Source organism: Elgaria multicarinata, chromosome 8 (assembly GCF_023053635.1).
Source record: "Elgaria multicarinata webbii isolate HBS135686 ecotype San Diego chromosome 8, rElgMul1.1.pri, whole genome shotgun sequence".
In the NCBI taxonomy this organism is placed as follows: Eukaryota; Metazoa; Chordata; class Lepidosauria; order Squamata; family Anguidae; genus Elgaria; species Elgaria multicarinata.
This window is the reverse complement of record NC_086178.1, coordinates 72,987,714-73,012,244: the sequence shown is the minus strand read 5'-3', so window position 1 is coordinate 73,012,244 and position 24,531 is coordinate 72,987,714. Positions and strand designations below refer to the sequence as shown.

General features: G+C 42.6%; 1 protein-coding gene across 1 annotated transcript in view; it reads right to left on the bottom strand.

Annotated features, from left to right (window-relative positions):
- GPR26 (G protein-coupled receptor 26) overlaps positions 1-24,209 on the bottom strand; it is a 30,218-nt gene extending 6,009 nt beyond the window's left edge. Inside the window, exons 1-2 of the mRNA XM_063131594.1 lie at positions 23,491-24,209; positions 3,345-3,458 (exon numbers count right to left, since the gene is read on the bottom strand). Coding sequence (XP_062987664.1) covers positions 3,345-3,458; positions 23,491-24,209 — 833 coding nt within the window. The remainder of the gene's footprint in view (positions 1-3,344; positions 3,459-23,490) is intronic.
- Between the last annotated feature and the right edge of the window lie 322 nt (positions 24,210-24,531).

Below are 24,531 nucleotides of genomic sequence, written 5' to 3'. Positions count from 1 at the left end.
TAGACCTACCTCAAAATCCAGGCGTGAGGAGGGGCGAGCCCACGATGCAAGTATCGTGGGCTGTCGCTCTAATCTACACGTCATGCGTGACAAGGGGAAGGAAAGCCCCGTCACAACCGACATTTTCTTTTTGGTTTAAAGGGGCCGCTGCGCACAAACGCTGAAGCAGCAAGGGTGAGGTGTGTGTTTTTTTAAAAAATTGGCTTCTCCCCCCACCCTGCCCCGATCTCCCGATGGGCAGGGTGGAGAGTGCTGCACCCTGTGCGTGGCTTCTTCCAGCTCCTCGTGAGTAATCACTGAAGCCAGGAGAAGCTGCGGAACAGGCCACACGCTTGCAGCCTTGGGGAGAGATCAGTGTGGGGTGAGATCGGGGCAGGGGGGAGATTGGGGAGATTAAAAAAAAACTTACCTAAGCGCACGTGCATTCGTGCGCATCTGGCCCTTTAATTGAAAAAAAATGGTGGACGCGACGGGGCTTTCCTTTAGCTCGTCGCACCTGACGTCTGGATTGGAACAACAGCCCGCGGTAGCTGCACTGCGGGCTCGCCCCTCCTCCCACACGCATTACCAGGTAGGTCTAGCAAAGGCCTATATGTCCCATTCAGTGGGCATTTTTATCCCGCTGCTTCTCCAGCACTCTGGAGGAAATGGTGGTACATTTCACTACAGCTGAAAAAGTCGGATTTCCCGGCTCTTTCTTTGTGACAGGAAAGTGAACAGAACGGGTGAAAGATGCACGGGAGGTGGATGGTGTCATCAAAAGGACCCATGAAAAACCATGAGTGGCCAGTAATGAGCATTCTGTAAAACACTCATCTGATCAGCATAGTTTTTTCTGGCAACCATGAAGGCTAGTAGAAACAATTAAAAAAAAGAAAATGTAGAACCGCTCATTGCTCACCATTGGTCTGTATTCTGTATTCTTGAGGACCCCCTCCCCAGATCCTATACCGCCTAGCCACTGATCCATGCACTGGTAACCTCACAATTATTTACTGTGATGCACAGGGTTGCACCTTGCACTTAGTTCAGAATCTGCAGCGCTGCACCCCGTCTGCCGCTTTCCCCAGCTACTCGCGAGTAATTGCGGTAGCTGGGGAAAGCGGTGGAACGGGCTACACGCTCTTGTTCTCGGGATCAGCCTGAGACCGTGGGAAATATTGGGCTACAAGTGGTGCCCGTTATCCCGGGACAAGGGAGGGTTCATCCCTGCCTGAGCCCGGGATCCCCTGCGCGTAATATGGATGCTCAGGGGCAATCCCGGGTATCAGCCCAGGATAACCCCTAGTCTAGCTAAGGCCTGTGAGTGGCCAAAGAGTGACAAAGGTTGTCACACAGAGGACGGCCAGGATCTCATCTTGATCCTCCTAGAGTGCAGGACACAGAATAATGGGCTCAATTTAGGGTTGAGCCCGAAAAACTTCCTGACTGTTAGAGCGGTATGACAATGGAATCAGTTACCTAGGGAGGTTGTGGGCTCTCCCACACTTGAGGCATTCAAGATTCAGCTGGACAACCATCTGTCAGGTATGCTTTAGGGTGGATTCCTGCACTGAGCAGGGGGTTGGACTCGATGGCCTTATAGGCCCCTCCCAACTCTATTATTCTATGATTCTATCTCCATGAATTGTGCTATTGCAATGAATCACATGAAGGAGCTTTATAGGCCCCTTCCAACTCTACTATTCTATGGTTCTTTGAAGAATGATCATTCTATAAATGCTCCTCTGATGAGCCCCTACAATTAATTGGCCAAAAGGTCCTAAACATTTTCATAATGGAACAACAAGTAGACTGGCAAAACAGCACATATTAGACATTGGTTACAATGGGGGCAGTTAAGCAGATGCTTCACCCTCACCCTAGAATCAGGGCCTTGGATGTGAACATATCCATCTGCCTCTCCAGCTGAGTATTGTCTACATAGATTGGCAGTACTTTCAAGCAGGCGACCCCCTGCCCCCAACTGCAATCTGTAGATGCCTGAACTTGAAATCTTTTGCTTGCAAAGGTTCTGCTCTATGACTGAGCTACAGTCCCTCCACAAGTGCTTGATGTCCCTTACATGTCTTTTATAAGCATTTCTAAGTACAGACAAAAAATATGTAGGGAAAGACAGAGGTGAGTGGTAAGCATCCTACAGTCTTGTCTTAAGCCATCTATTATCAACATCAGGGTACTAACGTTACTATTAACGCCACTCAAAGTTTCATGTGTGCCAAGATCTTCTCATTTTTTCCATGAACAGCTTTGTTAAAAATAAATCTACACTTTCCCAATGTTCAGAGAAGCTAACATAACCTTTTAGATTGCTCCCTCTTATGCTGTTTCTGAAGCACAGCAATCAACATTTCAATAATTCATTTCCACTCAAACAGTTCTGAGTGATGTTTTTTGAATGCACCTTTTCACTCTCTTTTTGCTTCTTCCCAGCAACTGATCATAGGAACAGAGCATGGATTTTTGTGAACCTCTCTGATCCTGGATGCAAACTGCTCATTATTATTCAATAAATAAGCTCATGATATCCATTTGAACTATGGGTTGTTGTTGTTTTACCATTCTCATTCCAAATGAACATTTTAGTGCATCTTTTGGCATTTATTAATCATTGGTGAGTTATAAACCATGTGTTTCATCCTGTAGCTCTAAGATGGAAAAACTGTGATATTGATGACTGAGAACTTTTTTCGTAAGACTGATGCAAATGATCACCAGAATTTGGTGGCCACTTCATATTTTCTCTTACAGTGGCTTCTAAATGTTTGTGGTGGTGCAAAGGGAGCATGAGAGAAGAGGTTAGATTCAGGAAAAGATATATTGAAGACTAAATTGCCAAAAGTCCGTGCGTTTTTAAGGATTGCTTTTTTATCATCTACGATATAATATAGGTGCTGCTAAAGAATGTACTGCAAACCAGCCATGGTGCAAAACATGGTGACAGCGTCTTCACTCAGTTACTTACCATAAGCTTAGAACATCTGTTTGCATTAATTTAAAGTAGGCAACATTTATCCCAGAGCCTGAGTTATGCATCACACAGCATAGCTACTGAAGCCCAAAATCAGCAATCTGAATTCTATTTGGCCTTGGATGTGAATCTAACTGCATTCTCTTCTCACCAAAGATTGTCCCAATGGGGTACAGGTTTGAACCAATTCATTAACAAAATGTTTTGCTAAGGTGGGACCATTAAATATGAGCAGCTGTGATAGCAACATTTGTCAGTACACTGAAGAATGTTTAAAACCATTTTGCCTACCAGACATTTAATAATCTCCGGATGTGGGTTCCCTACTGTCACTTTGTTTAGAAGGAATTGAAGTGGCTAGCTGAAAACTTACCTTGTGATTACGTACGGTGCAAAACAAAGTATAAAAGTGCCAATAAATGTACTGATCTTCTTGGTGGCTCGCTGTCTCCGCCTCTTCTGTTCCTCTAGACATCTCTCTCTTACACTGTGTAGCATTTGACATAAACAAGAAAGTGAATTATAATTTCAAATAGCATTTCATCACATTTACTTATCCAGTCCATTATGTGTTTTCCTAAGAGGCATTTCAGTCATGTAGAGTCTTGCTACTAGGTCGCAATGTAGCATGGCCCCTTGAGAAAAAGCTATGTCAAGAAAATGTTTCCTTTGAAGAAAATTGGGTCAAATTGTAGTCACAGCAGGCAAGTGGAAGTCAACATATGTTCTACCACTCTGCCCTGTTAATATTATACAGAGTGGGTGGGTAGGATAAAGATGGAAAATGCATCTCAAATCTATACCAATCTGCCAGATTCTGAGTGGACATGTTGTTATTTGCTGAGACACTCGGTACGTTTATTAGGATGAAATTCTAGTCCCTAGGAGACATCTCAAGGGTCAGAGGCTATATCAGAGCTACTCCTCTGTAGGGAATCGTAGGGATGCATGAGAATGTCATTTCTGTCCATAAATCATCCAAACTTGCACCACTCGCAATCCCAACATGAACACAAATGTTTTTTTCCCCCAGGGAAATGTTCACAAATTCCCAAATATGTGATTGGGTTCGGAAAATGTGTATTTTGAAAAATGCACATTTTAAAATGCATGTTAAAAATAATACACGTCTTCACACTTTAATCAAGGGAGGGTGACATGCGCACTTTCCCCATTCGAACGAAAAGGAAAACCAGGTTGCAAATGAGAATGGGAGTGAGATGAGATAGCTATGAAGCAGAGCTCGGAGAACCACAGTGAATTTGAGCATCCCTTGCTGTCCCATCCCGAGTGCCAGAGAGAAAGGGTTGCCCTTGGAGGGGTGGTCGGACATCTGCTGTGGAAACCTCTGTGGCTGGTTTTAGTCCAACATCATAACTCAAGCATTGGAGAGGAGTTAAGGGAGATGAGTTGGAAGGTGTGTCAGGAGTCCACTTGTTTTCAGACACCTTCCCAAACCAGCAGCAAATCCACGTCAGCCCTAGAGCTGCTGTAAATTGATGTTCTCTCATTGATGCCAATGGAAGGAAATTCATACATTAAACAAACAAACAAAAACCCAGCCAGGTAGTGGGGGTAAACAAAAACGCTGCTTTTCCATCCCGCTGGGATGAGCCCAGTAGGGCTTTCAAAATGGTGGTTCGTCCACCTGCAGAATTTCTCAGTGTGGCAGGTTGGATTACTCTTATTAAGGTTTTGGAGTCATAGTTCAGGAAACTGCACACCTTGCAGATAAAAAACAACAATAGCACACACACACACACACACACAAATCACAACACTCCTCCCCAATGCTACAATCCAGTGTGCAGTTAAGCCCATTGATTCCAAGTTGGCATTGGGCTGTGGCTAAAGTAGCCAACTACCATGGGAAATACCTACAGTAGTTCTACAGTAAAATGAGCATGTGTGTATTCCACACAATACAGTGTGAAGCCAAGAGGAGGCATTTCAAGCTGACAAGATGAAATGAAGTAATCAAAATAGAATGTTGGCAGTTGGAAGTATCAATTGAGAGGAATCCGGATAGAGGTAACTGAAAGGAAGTGCAAAGCTGATTGGACAGAGATGGAGCACTTGAACATCCAGCATTTTTGAAGCAAGAAACACCACATTAGCTACACCTTCCCAATTCTGGCATAAGTAGTAGGACAGGCAGAGAAAGGCATGCAGCTTTGCCAGCAGCAAGGACTGTTGCCTGATCAGAGATTCAGGCAGAAAGGTAAGTGGGTGGGCATTTCTTTGCAAATCAGTGTCCTATTCTGTCCACTTTCTTTGGTGGTGCATTTTCTCTTTTTTGGCAATTCATAAGCGGCCACCCTAGCACAGTCTCTGGATCAGGGACGAGCCTCCATGTTTAGAGTTAAGGTATTGCCCTGATACAGAGACAGGTAGAAGCAAACTGAAACACCCATGCCAGGCAGTCCTCATCTTAGTGCAGAGGCGCCATGCTGGAGCATCAGTGGCCTCATCTAAACCTACAGCCCTTTCGCAAGGGAGGAGGGGTGGATGTGAGTTTCCCTGTTTCCGTGATCGTCGGTCACAGGCACACGTGAGGGAAGTTTCCAGCAAGTAAAGGAGAGCCATTGTGGGAGCACATGTGTTCCCTGATGGCACTTCCACATGTGGATCAGGAGAAGTGGGTGGAGATACATAGATGATGCGACTATGGGGATATTTTTTTTATGTATCGGGAGGGATGCACAGGAATGCAAAATCACAGCTACGCATGGGGTGGATAGGAGGTCTAGTGATTATGCGAAGCTGCCCAGAGATATGTTTGTTTTTAAACACACACAGACGATCAGCACCACAGCATGCCAATAACCAACCAAAAATGGTTCCAAAATGGTGGTGGTCCACTCCTGCACATCTCAGAAACCTCTGGACTCGCCCCTGACCATGGGTTGTCTGTTTGCTGAGCCAGGCACTTGTGCCAAACAGCAACAGCTTCACAGCGGGGGTGGGTGGGTGGGGGCACACCAGCCACGAACATCGGGATTGTAGCAAGATAGCCGAAAAAACGTGACAAGCCGGGTCAGCAATATTCCTGAATAACTGAGGGGTGGACCTGAGATCCCCACAGGATTAGCCGTGTGTCATGTGACCCAATAGGGACGACTTTGATATTATCTTGGAATAAACAGCTGGTGTAATCATGGCCAATGTGTTACAAGTTCAGAGTTGACATCGTACACAGAAAGAGCAGCAACAAGTTACACAGTTAGAGTTGATTAACCATCAACACTCCACCACAAACTCTTTCAGCACTCTTTCTCTTAAGAGAGAAAACTAATAAAGAACAATGGGAAATAAATATTGTCAACATATTACTTCAGTGTCCCTCCCAAAAGCACTTTGATTGGAGTGGCCTAATAAAAACATTCCCTGGTTGGACAGTAGAGGTGTTTTTCTCAAAATTATGCCTCTTTCACTTTCTCACAAAGCCCAAGGCCTGCCTTCCATCCCCACTTTTGTGTCTTTTCCCTGAGTGGGGCAGGGCTATGTGGGAGCTGTAGACCCCCAACCACCCCAGACTCCTGGCCAGAGCATGGGAACATAACCAATTGGCTATTAAAGCTGGAGCTTTGAACTTCTTCACACTTTCAAATTTTTCTGCAAGGTTTTTTTAAAACTCAAGCTTCAGTTTTAAAAACAAAAATGAGCAAAATTGGTCTGGTAGATCTCTAGTAATAAGCATGATCTAACACAATATTATATAGATAGATAAAATTTTTATTTACTTTATCTTGTATTATGAAGCATGATGTAGCAAGACGATAATTTCTCACATCATCTAGATTAATTGATATTTTAATTGGACGGCCTCCCCTTGGGCTGTCATACGTAGCTGTTGGGCTGTGATCAAGTTAGTGGGTTGTAAGTTGCACCAGCCTGATGTAAGATGAGAATTGACCCTGAGTAGAGCACAATGCATTCTGAATATGTACATAACACTGTTCATATTTTAAAAAGAGGCTGGTGGACAGCCACCTCTCATGGATAGTTTAATTACTTTTCCTGCACATTGCAGAAGGTTGGACTAGATTATGCTTATGGTCCCTTTCAGCTCCACAATTCTATTATTCTATGTACAGTGAGTCATCCAAATGAATAATTTTTATTTTTCAATTGCTTAAAAAAAAGGAGACTCTTTCACTCAATGTATCTGTTAATAATTGTTAAATGAAATAACACAATGTCTAGATTCTTTTCTTTGGGATACCTGCTCTTTGCAGAGTCACACAAGGGGAGAACTCAAAGGGGGGACCCTTGAAAATGGCATGGCATGCTTAACTCCCATGAATTGGGTGCAGAAATATTGGATATACATGGCATGCAGTTGGCCCGAGGTGGTGAAGAGTAGAGCCAATTCTGGGCTGTTTTCAGCCATGTGAAAAACTGTTAGGATCTTAAAATAGCTCCGATGTCCTGATAAAACACTAGGCTGAAATCAGTGCTATTTCTGTATGCATAGACCAGCAAAGTAGCTAGAGAGAAGCGAGCCATTTAGTTCAGTTGCCTTTGACATTTCAATAAAGTCAAATAGAACTCCTCTTTAAACTCACACTGTCACACATCCTAAGTTAGTCATTCCTCTTGGTGTGATGTTATAACAGATTTTGCTACCTGTGAGCTGATCCCTTCACATCTGCAACTCAGTAAATCCTGAGAAAGCTTGCAGGCAGATTGTGAACAATTATAATCTATGTCTGTGCAGTGTGCAGGGCCAAAATCTTACTCCTCTGAGTAACGCAAGAATGTTAACATAATTTATAATGCTGCATGATGCATGCACTGTATGAAGAGGCGGAGATAAGTTACACTTCCTGTTCCCAAGTCAGTTTCTGTGCAACAGATCATATAACAGCTCATGATTTGTCTAATTAACAAAGCTTTTTCCCCCTTATAACGTGGAAATCACATTTTTCTATGTTATAAATTATGGTTGCCAGGGCCAGATTCCACTCAGCAACTAATTTGAATAGAATAGTTAAAGCTGCAGGTGTCCTGCCCTCTTTTAAATCTGGTCATTCTACTATAGCTCCTGCAGCTTTAACTGTTGTGATGAAGAGGAAATTTCACCAGGTTCTCCATATACAAAAGACATCTGCTGAAATTCCCTTCTCTATGCAACTGTTAAAGATATAGGAGCCCTGTCCTCCTTTACATATGGTCACCCTACTAAAAACCTAGGCAGACTCATATGGTAGGAGGCAGTCTTTCAGGTAGCATGGTCCCAAGTCATATAGAACTTTATAGGTCATAACCAGCACTTTGAATTGTGCAGCCCCATGTAGAGTGCATTACACTAGTCCAAAAGAGTTGGCAAAAGAGGCCTTCATCTCCAGCATTGTGTTGACATATGAAGAGGAGGAGGAGGAGGAGGAGAGTTGTTAGCATTGGTGCTCATTCAACCAACAATGTACGTGAGAGGAATGGTGAGTGATTGTAATCAGAGCCATGTGTGCAAGTTTCTCATCCTGTGTGACAGGGGGGATAAATCATGCATGCAAATGGTGCATCAAGGTCATAAAATGGGCAACAAATACAGTACAAATAAGGTGTTCAAAGTTGAACAAATGGAGGAGGGATGCCAAAGATGTGGGACGCCATGTGGTGCAGGGCCAGCACTGCTGATTGCCTGTTAGATCCACTTACTTAGTGGTATTGTGATTCCATTTAATTGTAAGCCAGTGTAATTCCAGGATAGGCCACCTTTGGGGACTGTCAGCAATTTGAGAAACTCCTGGGCAGCGCCATAAAATGCCTGCCTTGGGAGGCATGGCAAAGGGCAAGTAACATGCCCCAAAGACTGATTACCAGGCTGAGGTAGGATTTGAGCCTGAACACCCTGAATGACTCCTTTGATCCCACAGTTTCCAGCATGAACAGAAACTTATTTCACATTGATCCCAGCTGCCTATCAGAAAATGTGCTAATTGGGGGAGTTTGGAGTGGGACTGATAGGACATCTTGGCAGATGCCAAGAAAAGTGTCTGGGGGCGCATTGGTGCCTGTGGGCACCACACTGCCAACCTATTACATTGTTATAGGCATTACAGAATAAATCCCTATGCAAAATCATTTTTAAAAATCCCCTCGAATGCCACACTCCAAGTATATGATGCGCAAATAGAATCAGAGGAAAAGGTTCATATAGTTTGCTGGATAAGATGCAATCACCTACTGGGGTGTTATATTTTTGTTGAAATAGTAGGAATCAAATGAACCTTTGAGATGCACCCAGATTTTTTCTTTAAGGCTAAAATAGTCAAAACAAAACACACCAGAGAGATTGTGGCAACTGGGGTCACTTGGTTAGCAGGAGCCCAAACTGAAAACTCAGATAAATGGAGTTAGTTTAAGAAGGAGGTTACAAGATCATGGCAATTAGCATCTGTGTTCTGCTACTCAGATTGGCTAGAGAGCACACAACCTTGTTAAAATTGACATTTCTTCCTTTTGCCCTGTCAAGCTTCACAAATGTCTGTGTTTTGGCAGTAAATACCAAAAAAAGAAAAGAAAAAAAAACCCATGCAAACAATGACTAGACAGTCAAGTCCTTGCAGATGTTTTACTTGCAAGGACTCTAAAAGTGAAGGCAGCCATAACATTTTAAATGTGGTGAAAGTGATTTCAGCGCACATTTTCTCTTCTGAACTACTGTAATGTGTGATACGTGGGCTTGCCCTTGAAGATGAATTAGAGACTGCAGTTAGTTCCAAATTCAGCTGCTATGTACTACGACTGGCCATTATGATCACATTACGTGGGTGTTCTGTCAACAGTACTGGTTCCTGTTCCATCTACAGGCCTAATTCAAAGTGGTGGTTGTTACCTTTAAAGCCTTTCATAGCTTAGGGCCAGGATACCAGAAAGACTGTCTTCACATGTGTCTGCTTAGATTTTAAGATCTTCAGCAGAGGCCCTCCTCTGGGGTCTTTTGCCATCCCAGTTGGGGTTACCAGAGAGAGGTGACCTTTTCACTGTGTAGCTCCAACTCTGGAATACTCTTTCCAGAGAGGCCCATTAGATGCACATGCCAGTGACCCTGTTCAGATGACAGCTAAGCCACGGTGGCTAAGCATTTTGAGCTGAACATGATTTAGCGTGTCATGTGAACCATTCCTAACCATGGTGGCTAATATGTAACCACAGTTTAAACATGCTCACTAACCATTTGCTGCAAAAGGGTTAGCTGCCTAACCATGCCTTAGTGTGGTGTCTGAACACGGCCATTACCATTTTGGTCTCAGATTTTTAACTCGTTTAACTCCTATACACACTTATCTGGACTAAGACTTATTGAATTCAGTGGAACAAGATTCTGAGTAGACATGTACATGGTTGCACTCTATGGGCTTTTCTACATGTGGCTGTTGATCTGCTGTATCCACTTGCTACACAACCTGCAAGTGGCACTGTCATATAGTTTAATAGCACAAATACAGAATTGAAAAAAAAAGTTTTCTTTTGCTTTCAGAAATAGTGTTGCATTTTTCCAGCTCTAAAAAAAGTGCTCTTTAAAAACAGAAGCCAAACTGGAGGTTCACAACGTCATCTAAAGAAACTGTAAACAACTGTGAGTAGCGTACAATAAATGCCTCACGTAGAAAAGCTCTGTGTCTGTTTACTGTTTCATGCTTCCTGCTTCAATTGTTTTCCTTAGCTTGTGATTGTATCTTTTAATTATGTACTTATTTTGAAACTCTAAAGCCACTCTGGGAACATGTTTGAAAGGTAAGATAAAAATGCCTGAACTGAATGAATGAATGAATGAATGAATGAGTGAAAATGTATTTGTCTTCGGAGGGAAAATGAAATCCCTTCTACCGCACTTAATATATTACATCTGTCTTCACACTAAGAAATGTACCAGTTCAAACGGTTTCTATCTCACCTGAACAGACATCTTAGGAATTGTCATCACAAGCTGCAGAAAACAGACATGCATTCTAGTTCTTAAGAATACATCCCCCTGCCTCAGAAGTGTGAAACCTAGACATTTAAAAATGTAAGACTCATTCATCACTGCAGGCAAGGTCCTTTCGAGTCTTGAGGAACTCCTGATTGGGGTGGCGTGGGTCAATGCTGACTGTTTTCTGTGCTGGTAGGGCTAGGTAGGAACCCACAGCAGGACTCCAATGTGGCATCATGTGTCCAGGTATGGCAGGCCCTGGTTAGCTAACTTCCTGCTAACCACATCCCAGCACCTGCCCCATATGCCTCCACCAAAGACTCTTAGGTCCTGGGGAGATTTCCATTCCCTTGGGCTGCCACCTCTTTCATTCAACTCAAAAATGTGGAAATGGGTTATGACGATGTCTTTTCTCTGCTCTTCTGCAAGGACAAGCAAGTATGTTTCTAAGCCTGATTCAAAGTGCTGGTTTTGACCTATAAAGCCTTACACGGCTTGAGACGGAATGCCCCTTCTGACATGAACCTACCCATACACTACGCTCAACAGCTAAGGTCCTCCTCTGGGTGTCTACTCCAAGGGAAGCTCAGAGGATGGCAGCAAGGGAGAGGGCCTTTTCAGTGGTGGCCCCCCAATTATGGAACAATCTCCCCGACGAGACTTGCCTGACGCCAACGTTGTGATCTTTTCAGCACCAGGTTAAGACTTTTCTCTTTTCCCAGGCATTTAAGTTTGTAATTGACCCTGGATCTGCTGACGGTTTATAATTGTTTTCTATTTGTGTGCGTGTGTGTAATTTTTTTTTAAAAAAATTGCGTTTATGGTTTTAAATCTTGTATATTGATTTTTAATGTTCAATATTTTTAATCTTTGTTAACTGCCCAGAGAGCTTCGGCTATGGGGTGGTATATAAATGTAGATCATGATGATGATGATGATGATGAAAAGGAGAAGGGGGAGGGGTTAGGTGAAAATGAAGAAGTGGGCGGACAGGAACTGGCTATATATATATGTGGTGCTGCAAAATCACACAAGAGTTGGCTTCCTTCACCCTTGGATTTTGGCCCTCTTGTTCAAGCCTAGTGGCTAGACTGGCTGCTGGGGATTGGGTGTAGGAAATTCTTCTCCAGCTTTTTTTTTTTTTTGGTTTAATCCAAGCCAGGAATGATCTGAGATTTCTGTTCTTTCCTTCGGTGGGGGCTTTTGCAAGCTCCCAATGTGCTTTTGTCAGCTTGGTTTGGGAGAGCTTCACCAGCTTCTCTGATTGGGTAAGGCCCAAGAACACGTTATTGCTCCCTGCATCAGTCCACTCATCCCTGTGAAGCTTCTGTGAACTTGTTTACAGCAGAGGAAAAGACATATGTTGGGCTTGCTGGATTGGAGGGGGAGTGAGCAGACAGAAAGAAAATGGAGGAAAGTTTTAAGAAACATAAAGATCTTTTTTGGTGACATAACACATGCAATGAAAGGTAAATTTTAATGGAGTGAAATAATAATTAATAACAAAATGAATGCAATATTAATGAAATAATAAATAATAAAATTAGTCATCTATCTGACAGAAAGATATTTATTTATATATAGCTAAGGGTATTATATGAAAATGCTTAAGAAAGTCCACTCATACTGAGTGTAGTCCAACCACAATTAATGAAGCTAGTTGAAATCCATGGAAATATTCAAACAATGGTCACTGCAAAATATGCTTCATTTTTCTTCCTTGAGACTTTATTCCTGCCTTTATTCTATATATTAGCCTTCTCTTCCTATTATATATATATATTATCTTTTCTTAAGATTTTATCAATTAAGGCTGCAATCCTGTTCACTTGTACCTGTGAGTAAACCCATTGAATACTATAGGATTTACTTCTGGGTTGTTTTGTGTGCATTTTCATTTGTATGCTTAAATTTACATAAAATAATGTATTGATCTCTGCTGCATTTGGGCTCCAAATATTGCAGATGGTGGACATATATGCATTATGTTTGGTTGCAGTATATGCAAAGGCTATTTTCTTGCTTTATAGAAACAAGATCTGGTTTCCATGAGAATGCAGTCAAAACTTTAGTTGATTTTGAAAGTTCAGTGATTATTTTTAAATTATAGTAGTTTAAAATACAGCAAGATATTAATACTGATGTTCCACCTGCAGTACAGCCCAGTTGAAAGTTTGATGGTTTTACAGTGAAATTCTATACATGGCTACTCAGAAGTAAACCCCATTGTGCGCAACAGGACTTACTTACAGGTAGAACTGCATTGTATCTTGTATTGTAACTGTATTTAAATAAAAGCATAGCTTAAGGCTGGGAATACAGCCTTATGCTATTCTTTTGTTTAAATACAGCAGAACTCCTATTATTAGAACATAGGTTAACAACAACAAAAACCGAATTAATGGCACAACCTTTATATAATTATTATAATTATATAAGTGAGTGTGAATGTATCTGTGTGAGTAATCAGCCTTTCCATTTAAACTAACTTCAGATAGTAATACTCAATGTTTCTCAAATGATTTGGAATAAACAAGGCCGTATTATACTATAAACAACAACAACAACCATGAACAATCCAACCCTTTTGCAAAATCTAATTTTGTGATCCAGTTTTTGTTTGTTTTTTACTTTCTCAGTTATCACACTTACATACTTGGTTATAACATTTCTTACTGTCAGCATTTAAAATGTATCAAAGAGGGTAGAAATCCCATGGAAAAGGACTGATGAAGAAACCCATAATGTTGATGAAATCATGGCATAATTTAAATCACATTTATGCCAATATATAACTAGAAAGATAGCCTTACTGATCAGCATTGATTTAGACTTCACAACATTGGGTGCGGGAAGGTGAACACAACACAAGGGTGCTGCAAACCCACCAGCTCTAATTTGCTAGCTGGTACCTGGGATGAAGTGAGCATTAGGAAGCAAAAGGCATGCTACAGAACAGCCCGTCAAGAGTTAGGTTGGTAGATCATGGTGACCTCCCCCATTGCAACCTTATGGCATCCCCATGTAGGCATCTTGGGCTATGAAGCTCTGCTTAGAGAACAAGTTACCTTCCCATTCTTCATGTGATCCCCCAAGATGATGGGAGTCCATGCTACAGCAGAAGAAGTCAATGGTAATTTGAGGTTCTGACAGGGTGATGCTCTCGGATGGAACTGTGATGCCACAGCGGGAGAGAGCAAAGTTTGCAAGATGCCATTACAACAGGGGTGCACAATAATTTCATCCCCAAGGGCCACATCTGGTGTCAGCTAGGGAGTCACACATGGACGTACCTGCACACACATATCCCACCCCCCCAGACAGAGCTCCATCACACTAGCAGTTTAACACACTCTTGCCACATCTGGTATCTGGTATTGCAGCATGGGACTCACATGACATCTCCCCTGTCCTGCACCCATCTTGCTTCTTTTCCTTCATTTTGCATATTATTTTGGTGCAGGGAAAGTCTGGATTATTTTCCCCAAGCAGATTTAATGTACCCTTAAGCCTCCATGTCTTGCTATGCTCTTGCTTTTTCCTTTGTTGGGTGTGTGTGCTTCAAATGGAGTCTTGCCAAGGGAAGGGAAGGGCAGGACGATTCTTTTCCTCCAGCATGCTGTGTCTAACGAATGGACTTGTGCTTAATAGGTTGAATGGACTTTTTACTTCTGCGACCCCACCCTCATTGCCCACAGGATCGGACCCCAGTCGATGAAAAGTTACATCAGTAAATCGCTGGACAACAAAGCTAGAACGAGGGGGGAAGGAGCCCATGTCCCTGAGAACCCCGGCAGATCTCTATTTTTTATGAAGTGGATATTCACAGCTGTGCATTATCAAAGTAAAGGAAAACAGATCCTCCATAAATGCAAACAGATGGAATTTTGCATTGGAGGGGTATCAGGAGAATGGTTTGAGGGGAATTCTTTTTTTTAAAAAAACCTAAAAATCAAGGCATGAACAGATCTGATTCTAACTTGGCATGGCTAAAGCCCTCCTTAAGAGCGATCACAGTGCCAAGTTTCAACTCTTTATCTTTTAAAAATTATTCAGATGTAAGCATTTTGGTTAGCCACAGATATCAATATCAAAGCTATCCCTGACCCCACTTAGCCTCTTTCAAATATGGAGAGAGACTACTTCTGAGTAAACATGTGTGGAACTGACTTTTAATAGTGTGGTTACTCAGAAGGTGGTTTTTTTTTTAAAAAAAAAGTCTAAACAGCAAACTGAAAAGAAGTGCTCTACAGCCCTATGCTTACTTTATTATTATTATTATCATTTATTTATATAGCACCATCAATGTACATGGTGCTGTACAGAGTAAAACAGTAAATAGCAAGATACTCAGAAGTAAGTATCTCTCTGTTCAATGGGGTAAGCATGCATCAGATTTTAGTATGACTTGGATGTAAATGCAGTTGAAACCACTGGGATTTACTCTTAAGTAAGGGAATCAAGCCTGGGCAATAAACAAGCTCTATTGAACACACACACCTCCAATTCTGCCTTAATCCACCCCTGCACAGAATTGGAGTGTGTGTGTGTTAAAGGGAAGGAATGACTTTGGGGGGGGATTTAAAATTCCTAAAAATCAAAAAGCCCTACTTAAGAGCTCTCATGGTCCTAAGTTTCATCTCTTTAACTTTAAAAATGAGGGAGCTGTAAGCATTTTGGGTAATTCCCATAGGAGCTCCAATAAACAAGGAGGGAAGGCTGCTACTTGATCACAACATCCATCAACAACAAGAACCAATGAACTGGAGGGGGAAGGAGAAGGGGCAGGGTGGGGGTGGGCACACAGCAGTGAGAAAGCAAACAAGTGAAAAGAAAGTTCACCGGTATAGAGATGATCCTGAAAGGGAGGAACACTTGCTGTGCTTATGAAATGGAGGTAAAAAATGCTGAGGCTAACCGGGGGTGGGGTGGGGTAGGTGGGAATAGGTGTGATGGAGCTCTAAGATTGCTGTTTCTCTGCTACTCCTGGAACTGGGAAGACAGTGATATTGGAAGCCAGGGAACAGCGGGGGGTTTTCCCTAGGGGAAAAGTGGGAAGAGTTCTGCTGGTTTTGGGGGGCTGCACAGGGAGTGGCCTTAGGCTCATCAGTTGCACACCCCATTTCCTCCTGAATAAAGCCCAAAGGAGAGAAACGCTTGAAGTGCCACCAACCAAAAGAGCCTGGAGAGCCTGCTTTTCCACATGCCTCCCAGGAGGACCACCACAGAACTACTTGGAGTGCTTGAATTCAAGGCACCATAAGGTGTCATCCAACTTAAAACTGTTAGTCCCATTAAGTATTGAAGAAAAGGTTGAAGAAGACTTTACAGTGTGACATACAATACATTCACGGTGGGGAAAAGGGATCCTTCATTTAGCATGGCATCCTCCATTCTGACTGCAGAAATGCAGACAGTGTTTCTGCTATAAAAAAATACTTTCAGGAAGGATTTGCAGCTTATCTTATTAACTGGCATGCAGGGAGTATGGTATTACAAAAAGATTATAATTAAGGATATTTGCAGTGCTAGATACTATATTAGGCTGCCATACTACATACAATAGAAGGAATATAACCTTGATGATAGTTGGAATTAACCATGGTTACCAGAAGTGTCATTGTCATCTGAATGCTACTCTTCAGATCAGATGCACAATTACGTTTCAGTAGGAAAGAGGCATGAGGAAAGTATCCCAAAGTGGTGTAGCTGTCCAGAGTGTGGACCTTTCTTCCTGCACTCTCCATTTGCCATTTTGACACTGATCAATCACAGATCACCCATCTTTATTTCTAGACATAATGAAGTACATATATCAAATATTACTGGATATTTTGCTTCCTAGTTAAGTGTCTGCACATGTCAGAGGACATAATAATAAGAAAGTTTTACATCCCAGAAATGAATAAATTATAGGGATGTGCTCCGCTCCGATTAGAAGCGGAGAATCAGAAGCGAATTGGCCTGCTCCGCCTCGCCCAGAGGCGGAATAGAAGCGGACCGGGGACCCATAGAAGCACGAAAAGCTTATCTTTTCGTGGACCGATCCGATCGCCATTTTGAAAAATTTCGCCCATAGGATTGCATTGCGGAAAAGAATAGGGGATAACTGTGTTGTTTTTAAAGCTATCTTTCTGAAACCTCTTGTGCTTAGAGAGCCGTGGCTGGGGGTCATTTTGAGACTACTCTCAGCTCTCTGCGTGCTGCGGTTCGCTTGCTAGAATTTTTGGAAAAATCGGGTAAAACAGCGGGAAAATGTACCTTTTTCAAAGGGCTGAGGGGCAGAATCAACTCCCGGTCATGATCTCATGATCCCAAAGTTGGAGGAGGGGATAGGCAAAATGGGTAACTTGGGATTCTGGGAACTTCTCTTTCTTAGTCTGAACAGACTTTTCCCAGTGTTTTTTAAAACAGTAGCCCCACCAAATGCACAAACACAACCTGAAATCATATACTAAGCCAATAATAAGAGATAGAAAACACAGCACTGCTACCCACCCTAACTTTGGGGAACAACTGAATAGATGTGGTGCAAGGGGATGAGTTCCCCTAGGGCATGTGGACGTGCCCTGTGCACTCTCCTGTCCTTGGAGGGCCATCAGAGCCCTCCAAAGGTAAATCACTGGAGAGAATGCCTATCATGAGTTGAAGTGATCGTTTGCTTCTTAAAGACTGGTACCAAGACAGGACCAATCAAATTGGCAGATGATTCCCCCTCCTCTTGGGCACGTCCACTCCCCTCTTACTGGTAAAAGACAGATATAGCCTTTTTAAAAAAATTCTTCTTGTTGTTTATTCAGCAACACTGCTGCTTTTAATTCCACCCCTCCTTTGTTTATTTATTTATTTATTTATTCCATTTTATATGCATAACTGGCTTTGAAACTATCCTTGGCTCACTTCCTTGTGCCCCCAGAAATGTCTGCTGCCTGCCTGCCTTCCCTCCCTCCTCCCCTGCCCACCTCGCAGGGATGGTTTTTGTGTGTCTTGCTTTGACTCAGGGGAGAAGTCCTTCCTGTGCTCAAGTTCCAAATCAATTTTTCAAGTGTGGAAGAAGATTCATATTTAGGTTTATCTCTACTCCCCAATTCATGGCATGTTGGGATTTCCTTTGAAATGGGCCCATTGAGCAGTCTGCAGCTTTAAATCCCTGAGATACTGGGGTGTCTGACTTTCATAAATTCCCCAAAAATCAGGGGATGATGGGATTGGCTTGAAACTTGGCATCCATATGGACACATGGGTAAGCTGTCATGGGACCGAAGGTGAGGTTTCTGACATGCAAATTGACGTAGTTGTAAAATGGGACTTGATTTGGGGTGAGTTAAAAGGTTAGAGCCCCGCCAAAAATCAGGGGATGATGGGATTGTCTTGAGTCTTGGCACGCATGTTTATCCCTGGATAAGCTATCATGGTGCCAAATTTGAGGTTTCTAACATGCAAATTGACAGAGCTATCGAAAGGGGTGTGAATGGGGTGCCCGATTTTCAAAAATTCTCCTAACATCAGGGGATGATGGGATTGGCTTGAAACTTGGCATCCATGTGGACACATGGATAAGCTATCATGGTAGCGATTTTGAGGTTTCTAACGTGAAAATTTACTGAGCTATCGAAAGGGGTGTGAATTGGGGTTATGGGTGGTGTGTTAGAGGTTAGAGCCCCGCCAAAAATCAGGGGATGATGGGATTGCCTTGAGTCTTGGCGTGCACGTGTATCCCTGGATAAGCTATCATGGTGCCAAGTTTGAGGTTTCTAACATGAAAATTGACGGAGCTATCGAAAGGGGTGTGAATGGGGTGCCCGATTTTCAAAAATTCCCCAAAAATCAGGGGATGATGGGATTGGCTTGAAACTTGGCGTGTGTGTGTATACATCCATGAGGTGTCATGGTGCCAAACTTGAGTTTTCTAAATTTAACAGAAAAAAGTTGTATACTTTTTTAGCTTTCAATGCAAGCCTATGGGGGGAAACAGAGCTCCGATCCAGATCCGGAGCTCCGCAGCGGAGCGGAGCGGACATAGGCGGAGCGGGGGCGGAGGGAAGCGGCCTGATCTGCAAATCATGGATCTGGAAGAGAAGCGGAGTGGGGGGTCCGTGCACACCCCTAATAAATGATTATATGTATACTAGGAACAGATTGTCTGCTCAAAGGGTAAGAAGAAGAAGAAGAAGAAGAAGAAGAAGAAGAAGAAGAAGAAGAAGAAGAAGAAGAAGAAGAAGAAGAAGAAGAAGAAGAAGAAGAAGAAGAAGAAGAAGAAGAAGAAGAAGAAGAAGAAGAAGAAGAAGCAGCAGCAGCAGCAGCAGCAGCAGCAAATGCAAGCTTGGCAAAGAAGCAGACAGATTTGCCATGTTTCTCATGTTATTTGAATGCCTCGACTAATGCAGTACCATGAACATCAAATGTTAAAACTAAGTGAAGTTCTTACGGGACAGATGCTTGGCACACAATCTCAGCTGATGATGCTAGGAGAAAAAGCTTGTGAAAAACATGAAGAGGCAGAGGCAGAGGCAGAGGCAGAGGCAGAAGAAGAAGAAGAAGAAGAAGAAGAAGAAGAAGAAGAAGAAGAAGAAGAAGAAGAAGAAGAAGAAGAAGAAGAAGAAGAAGAAGAAGAAGAGGCCACATCACGCCAGTCCTTTTCCAGCTTCATTGGCTGCCGGTCAGGTCCAGGCCAGATTCAAAGTGCTGGTATTAACGTTTAAAGCCCTAAACAGCTTGGGGCCAGGCTATCTGAAGGAACGCCTCCTCCCATATGTACCTGCCCGGACCCTAAGGTCATCCTCAGGGGTCCTTCTCCGCGAGCCCCTGCCAAAGGAAGTGAGGCATGAGGCTACCAGGAGGGCCTTCTCTGCTGTGGCACCCCGGCTGTGGAATGAGCTCCCTAAGGCGGTTCGCTTGGCACCTACGTTATATGCTTTTTGGCGCCAGGTGAAGACCTTTTTATTCTCCCAGCATTTTAACAGTCTATAAATAAATTTTAACTCTTTGTTTTAAATTTGTAATTTTGCATTGCTGCTGTTTTATCTGGTTGAGCTTTTATATTGTATTTTATATTATGGTTTTATATTGTTGTTTTATACTTTGAATGTTTTTAATTTTTGTGAACCACCCAGAGAGCTCCGGCTATTGGGCGGTATAGAAATGTAATAAAGAAAGAAAGAAAGAAAGAAAGAAAGAAAGAAAGAAAGAAAGAAGAAGCCGCCCCAAAGACTCCTACTAATGTCAGGTGGCAATTAAGTTTCAGACTGATTCACTGTCAGGTATTTCTTTAAAGGGTTATTATTTATAAATTTTATATCAATAGCCTCATTCAGATGTAACTATAAGCTGTGGTTTTTCTTTATGGGATCAAGCCCCTTCCCCTCTCCTCCTTTGGTGATGCCCAGAAGGAGTTCAAAACTTTTCACTTCTATTTTAAACTAATCACAGCTAAGCATTATGTTCAAACCCAGATGACCTGCTTAGTATTAACTATGATTAGCTGAGACTAGTAAAGTGCAAATCATAGTTTATGAAGCGGGCCTGTTTCAACTATCCATAGTTAAGATTAAACTTGGTTTAGGATTTGGATGCAATGCTTCAGATCTCAGCCTCGTGGTCATGCTGGAGGAAGAAAGGGGAAGGCAAGCACATGAGCCAGAATGCAAAACAATCAATGTTTATCTTTACTTCTAAACCATGACCATTTACTTCTAAACCATTTACTTCTATGTTTTCTCCATCCCACCACCTAAAGTTTAGGAAAGGTGCTTTGATAACAAGTGAAGAGTACTTTGTGGTGCATCGTTCAAATGGTCCCACAACCTGCTTTTGTGATGGGTTCATAATAGTCAGCATCGCCACTTGCCCACAACCTTATCATCACCTTGGCTGATGAATGCACACATCCTGAAATTAACCTCGGGCATGATTAGTATTGGGCATTTATAAGATTATTTATTTATTTATTTATTTATTTATTTATTTATTTATTGCATTTTTATGCAATAGCCAAAGTTCTCTGGGCAATTATCGAAGCCCTGTGGGTGGTTATTTATGGGAACCCCGAAAGTGTTAAACATCTCCATTCCAGGACTACCTTTGTTAAACTGCTTACACTGTAACACTTTGGAGGCAGACTATCCTGGATAAATCTTTCCCTTGACACAGGCTTCTTTTTTTTAGCTAGTCTTCAATTTCTTGATTTGTCCCCAATGATCATCACTCACTCCTCAAATTCTCAATTGACAGATGCCCTACAATCCTAGCATATCTTTCCATGAATGTATTAGCCTTTAAAACAACAAGGAGTCTTGTGTCACCTGAAAGACTATTCTGATATAAGCTTTCTTGGATATTTTCAGCCATGCCAGATGCATCAGATGCACACAGTGTCCACAAAAACATAGACCTGAATAAAGTAGTTAGTCTTCCAGGTGACACAAGACCTTTTGTCATCTTTCCTGCAATAGACCAACTCAGCTACCCCTCTGGAAAATATGAGCCCCTCTGACTCATCCTTCGAGACATTATCTCCATTCCGTTTCACTGGATCCTTTCCTCAAAACACTTTCAAAACTAATCAACTTATTACTATACCCACTCCCCTATATTCCTGCATTTTCTCCCGGAGTTCTGTGCATTATTTCAAATATCACTGACAAATCTCTTCACTAAATTGGTTTCCTATGTCAGTGAGAGCATAATATGTTGCATAATGGCTCAGGTCCAGACGACACCTGATGCAGGAGATGTCTTTACTTAAAAGAAGCCCTAGGAGTCCAAATTAGATTAGAGCCACAACACTGCGGGGAAAGAGAGGATTTAACCTATCCATCCCATGCCACTTTCCTGATTTAAATTGCCAGCCCAGCTGCTATTATCTATCATGCAGCAAAAAGACAGGTACCCATATTAATTTGTACCTGTCTACCCCACTCCCCCAATGCATCAAATAATGATTTATGTTGAGGGAATGGTGCAGGAAGAAGGGGTTAATCTATCCTCTACCTGCACCACAACTCCAATCCAATGTAGGGTCATGCAGCTACTTTTGAGGTTTAAAAAAGGTGTTAGGAGATCCAAACAGAGATCTCCAATATCATGTGTAGTTTGGACTTAAGAAACTGAGCTCTGGATCATGTCAGCGCAGTTTGAAGCTCACCGCTGACACAAACTCACTTTGTAGCTTTTAGGCACTTTCCCCCAGCTTCTGCAGTTAAGCTGGTCTACCACACTGGGTCAGTTTAAGGATTGTGAAATAATGGTTTTGAAGCCGTTTGAACAGTCTAAAGTGTTGTATGAATGCTAAGTGATATTTCTTCACTTCTTTTTTTAAACACACTTTTTCTCTCCCTTGGGACTGCATTAATTTCTTTTATTATTATTATTTTATTCAGAATCTAATTTATTACAAATTAACACAGCCCTTTTTAGGGATGACAAGCTTCCAGATCATATTACTACTGCCTCCTCTAAACACACACACACAAACACACACACTGGGGCAGCCCGACTGGGACAATCACTCCACCTTTATTGATTTCCTTCCCCCAGTGAGATTTTTTTTGCCATAGGTCCGTGCATTCTCACATCTGCAACTTTTTGCTTTGTGCCACACACCTGGTGACACTTTCCCCTTCCTCTCTCCACCAACTCAAATTCCAATAAACTTTTTGTCCTTTTCTATATTTGCTCCTCCTGATGTGATCTTCCTCTCCTACCAGCAAAATCTACTCTTGCTAAGTCAGTCTGGGCAATTTCCCCCTGTCAAATCCTTTCTCATCTAGTTCCACCTCACAGTTCCTCTAGTTGCATTTCCTCATTCCCTATGACATTATTTTTTAGACCTCCCTCTGGTTATCCCTCCTCATTCCAGTAGTTCTTTACTTCATTCCCCCCTCCCTTGGCTTCAGACTCATCTTCCCATACCTAGAAAATATGGGTTGATTTAAGGACTCTTGAGCACGTTTAGCTTGAGTTGCCTTTGCTTGTCAGTATGAATTTGTATCCTAATGCTATTTTGGATGTATTTGTACCTAGTTGACTTCTCATGTTTATTTTGGAAACATTATTTCTCTGGGCATCCTTCCTTCAAGGAAAATAAAGTTATTGACTCCACAGTGACATTCAAAACAGCACAGAAAACAGAATGGCATTCAACATGCTATTTTCCCACTGCATGGTCTAAAGGGACACAAGGCATTTCAGTTAGATTCAGTTCATATAACACCCATTAACAGAACTGATTGACTTTAATGAACAGACACAGATCTTTTCATTGTAGGTGACAATCATAAAGGTTTCAGACACACAGCCCTGAAGCAAATGCATTCCGACGCAAACCTTTTGATTCCACTGCAGCCCTGCAACACATCCAAGGATTCCTGGATGACATCTTTTGCCATTTGCAAGATATAATTAGCAATTAATTTTGCAGCAACAAAGACACCTGGAAATATAAACATGCATGGCAGAAACAGGCAGAGACTACATTTTCAGATAGTGAGATATCGATGACGATGACAATTTAGCCTGCCGTTGAACCTAATCTTGTCTCTCCACAGGCATCCTCGGTCGTGCGTGCCCTTGCCAGTCAAGGACACAGGTATCTCCTTACCTGGGATGGATGTCCACAAGCAACACGAGGGTCTGCATAGTTATCACGTCAATCCTTTTACAGTGAAAGCGTGCCACCTTCAGTACTTTTAGATATGTGAAACACAAGACTACGAGGGAGAGGAGGAAGCTGAGAGAATGAAAGACCCCAGTGAAAATCATAAATGGTGCCCTGTCCTCCGGTCTCTTGTTGTACAGGGTGCAGGAGGCATAAAGGTGATGGAAACCCACCCAAGAAAGAGAAGTTGCCACTATGGGGAAGGACACAGAATGCAACCACGTGTAGCTCAGTATGAGAGCAGCATCTTTGTAGCGCATCTTGGAATGATAGTTGAGAGGAAACACCACTGCGATCCACCTGTCTATGCTGAGGGCTGCCATGCTCAGCATGGAGTTGGTGGTCAGGAAAGTCTCGAGAAAACCCACGATCTGGCAAAGTTGGTCTCCTCCCGGTGGATTCTTGTAAATGATTCCAGCCAGGGTCAGGGGCATGTTCAAAACAGTCATCAACAAGTTGCAGAAGGTTAGGTTGAGGATAAACAAACCCGGGACTTGCTTGCGGATGTCCGCGCTGTGCAGGAAACAGATCAGCACCAGCACGTTGGACAGCAACGACACAAGGATGAGCACCACAATCAAGAAAGCCAGGATCACTTCCCAAATGTTCATGGTGCCTCCATTCACAGGAGGAACATTTCCAAAACTGCACCCAGCTGGCATCCAAAAAGCATGGTGCGAGGCGCTCTCACACCCTCCTCCCCCTCCCCAGCCTGCTCACACTCCTGCATGCCCTCCGTATTTTTAGAAGAGCTACAGTTTTTCTCCCCCTCTGCTGCTGCTGCTGCTGCTGCTTTCCACGTCAATGCTTTTTAGAGACATGCACAAAAGCATTGGGAATGCCCAGCAAACTATGGGGAGGGCTTTTAAAACAAAAATATCACCCGCACCAAGCTACGGTCTCCTTCTAAAGAAAGCAAGATATTCTGAGCCGCAGCTCTTCTGAGATTCACAATTATTGCTCCTAAAGCTTCTCAGCAATTCA